Source organism: Uloborus diversus, chromosome 2 (genome assembly GCF_026930045.1).
Source record: "Uloborus diversus isolate 005 chromosome 2, Udiv.v.3.1, whole genome shotgun sequence".
NCBI lineage: Eukaryota > Metazoa > Arthropoda > Arachnida > Araneae > Uloboridae > Uloborus > Uloborus diversus.
Window position 1 is genome coordinate 210,717,871 of NC_072732.1, and position 3,296 is coordinate 210,721,166.

Below are 3,296 nucleotides of genomic sequence, written 5' to 3' on the forward strand. Positions count from 1 at the left end.
CCCTGCACCACTGAAAAGTCTTCATTCGAAATCAAACCGCTCTTTTCTCATTTTTACTTAATATAATTACATGAAAAACATACATATGTGCATTCATTTGTTCAATATGGCTTTGAAAGTGTATTTTTTAATCCAAACTTAATCACTTGACAACACCATCTGCTGCACAAGGTAGTGATCACGTGGTTTTCAATCTCCATCTTCATTTGGACCCGATGTAGTTGTTTCTCATGTTTTTAGATCTAAACTCAAGCACAAGAAATAAATTTAGTACTCGCTTGTATTGTTTTATTTTTCTTCGAATTAATAACGAATTATTGAGCACCTATGATGACAACATTAAATATTTGAAGGGTATTTGTTACACTGGGGATTTAATCACACCTGTCACTGCTACTTTGATCTTCCGATATTTACATGATCCTGCTGGAAATACGAAAAATGTTTCATCATGATTAAAAACTTGTGTTATAGTGTTCAAGTAAAGCCCAAATATCAAGTTTGCCTCCTAACATAACATTTTTTGTGTGTAACTTTCATAACATGCTCATGATTTCACGTAATTCTTGTTATGTAATATAATCTCCTTGATTGTATAACGTTGCACTTCCAAGTCATTAGGCCGGCATATATCATCAGTATTATCTTGTAAACGAAAACCTTGTGATATATTTTCCAATCATGTTTCAGTTTGGTTCTCCGATCACTTCTTTGTCTCAATTTGTTGTCCCTTTCAAAAATGTCACTTATATTTTGTCTGGATACGCTAATAAAATTAGCGTAAAATTGAAAGGTAAGAGGCACACTGCATCTGATTCCCTACCAATTGATTGTGAAAAAAGTTTTGAAGAAGCTGTGAGAAACCTTGATCCGGAACTGCTGAGTTTATGTAATTATTTAATTGCCAAAAACAATATGCTGAATGCTGAACGTATAAGTTTTCGTCCTGTGCATTATTCATCATTTGACACATTTTTTGAGAATAAATATGGCTTTCCGGAAGCAGATTTGCACCGACAGTACTTGATGCCCCAAAGTAAGCTCACCTCTCATCGTCAATTGTATTTAGCCTCTCAAATAATGCAAAGTACACGAGGATTTAAAACAAGGACGTTTAAAAAGGTCTCAGGCTTGAGAACTAGCTCTGATAGTGGAGCTGCTATGGCTTGGACTGAACGTATGCCTTTGTTGAAGGGCTGGAGAGTTAAAGAAAAGAGCAAGACAACTGAAGCAGAACAAAGTGGAAAATTGAAAACATTGCTCTCTGATGAAAGTTTATCCACTGAAGAACAACAACGCTTACGGATAGCTTTTGCTGAAGGTTACACTGCAGCCGACACTAAAGAAAAAACAAGCTCTAAACTCAGCATGTTCAACATATTTAGGGATCTATTGGGAATCATACTCATTTTATACATATTATCTTCTGTCATGAGCGGCTCATTTCGTAGGGTATTCATGGGCACGGCAAATGAAGTCTATCCTGAAGAAATAGATGTTACTTTTGAAGACGTTAAAGGTGTAAATGAAGCTAAACAAGAATTGCAAGAGATAGTTGAATTTCTGAGGAATCCAGAGAAGTTTTCGGCTCTTGGCGGGAAATTACCGAAAGGTGTCCTTTTGGTTGGTCCACCAGGTACAGGAAAAACTTTGCTGGCTAGAGCTGTTGCTGGTGAAGCAGATGTTCCCTTTTTTCATGCTGCAGGACCAGAGTTTGATGAAATATTAGTTGGTCAAGGTGCTCGTAGAGTCAGGGATCTGTTCAGCCGTGCAAAATCTAGAGCTCCCTGTGTTATATTTATTGACGAAATTGATTCTGTCGGGGCAAAGCGAAGTAATTCGCTTTTGCATCCTTACGCCAACCAAACGATCAATCAACTCTTGACGGAAATGGACGGTTTTCGACAAAACGAGGGCGTGATCGTCTTGGGAGCAACGAATCGAAGAGACGATTTAGACAAAGCCCTCTTGCGTCCTGGCCGCTTTGATGTAGAGATCACCGTCACTGTACCAGACTTGCAAGGTCGCAAAGAGATACTAGGGCTGTACTTGGGCAAAGTCAAGGTTGCTCAAGACGTGGATGTTGAGGTCCTAGCCCGTGGTACAACTGGTTTCACCGGTGCAGACTTAGAAAATATGGTCAACCAAGCCGCCTTGAGGGCTGCCATCGACAAAGCTGATGCTGTGTCCATGCTGTACTTGGAGAATGCGAGAGATAAAGTTCTGATGGGACCGGAACGGAAGTCTCGGATTCCAGACGAAGAAGCGAACGTCATAACCGCTTACCATGAAGCTGGTCATGCCCTTGTAGCTCATTACACTAAAGATGCTCATCCGTTGCACAAAGTAACTATCATCCCTAGGGGTCCATCTCTGGGACATACAGCCTATATACCAGAAAAAGAACACTACCACGTTACGAAATCCCAAATGCTCGCTCAGTTGGACACTTTGATGGGAGGAAGGGTTGCTGAAGAACTCATATTCGGACATGAAAAAATAACCTCAGGGGCATCGAGTGATTTGAAACAAGCGACGGCCATCGCAACTCAAATGGTAAAGGTTTGGGGAATGTCCGACAAAGTTGGTGTGCGTACTTTTGATGAAGATAAAAATTCTTTAATTGTTGTCAGCGAGTTAGCTCAGTCAACGACTGAAGTAATTGATGCAGAAATCAAGAGAATTCTGTTAGAGTCGTACGAACGAGCAAAGAATATTCTTAAAACTCATAGCAAAGAACATAAAAACATTGCCGAAGCTTTACTTAAGTATGAAACGCTAGATGCAAATGATGTTAAAAATCTTCTCATCGACAACACTGTTACACGTTCTAGAAAATTACGAGATGTTTAGAAAAACTTGGTAAATTCTTTTGATTTAGATTAAAAGTTTTGCCTCTAATAGTATGAATAAAATTAAAATCATATTTGAATCTAATCATTTTTCATTTTTGTCTAATATTTGAAATGTGTCTCTTAATGTTGATTCTTAGATAATTTTGCGGTTAATTTTGATTTAAAGTACAAAATGGTTTTTAAATATTCAAAATGTTTAAGAAAAGCATTTGCAGCTCAAAGTTAAATAGGCATGGGTTTTTTTTCTTTAAAAAAATAATAAGCTTTTTGTAAGGGATGCACTCAATGCCATACTTTGCCGAATATCGAATATTTGGTTAATTTTTTTAACTAATATTTTTATTTGGTTTATATATTTATCTTTGGGTACAGATGTGATATACCCCCCCCCCCTCCCCCATTTGGTGACATCCGATTTTTTGCACAAAATTGAATTATTTT

At 37.8% G+C, this 3,296-nt stretch overlaps 1 protein-coding gene across 1 annotated transcript; it reads left to right on the plus strand.

The window, feature by feature from the left end:
- Positions 1–412: 412 nt before the first annotated feature.
- Positions 413–2,926, plus strand: LOC129217657 (ATP-dependent zinc metalloprotease YME1L-like). The gene has a single exon (XM_054851984.1). The coding sequence runs from the start codon at positions 682–684 to the stop codon at positions 2,851–2,853; it is 2,172 nt and encodes a 723-aa protein (XP_054707959.1). The 5' UTR covers positions 413–681; the 3' UTR covers positions 2,854–2,926.
- The last annotated feature ends 370 nt before the right edge of the window (positions 2,927–3,296 follow it).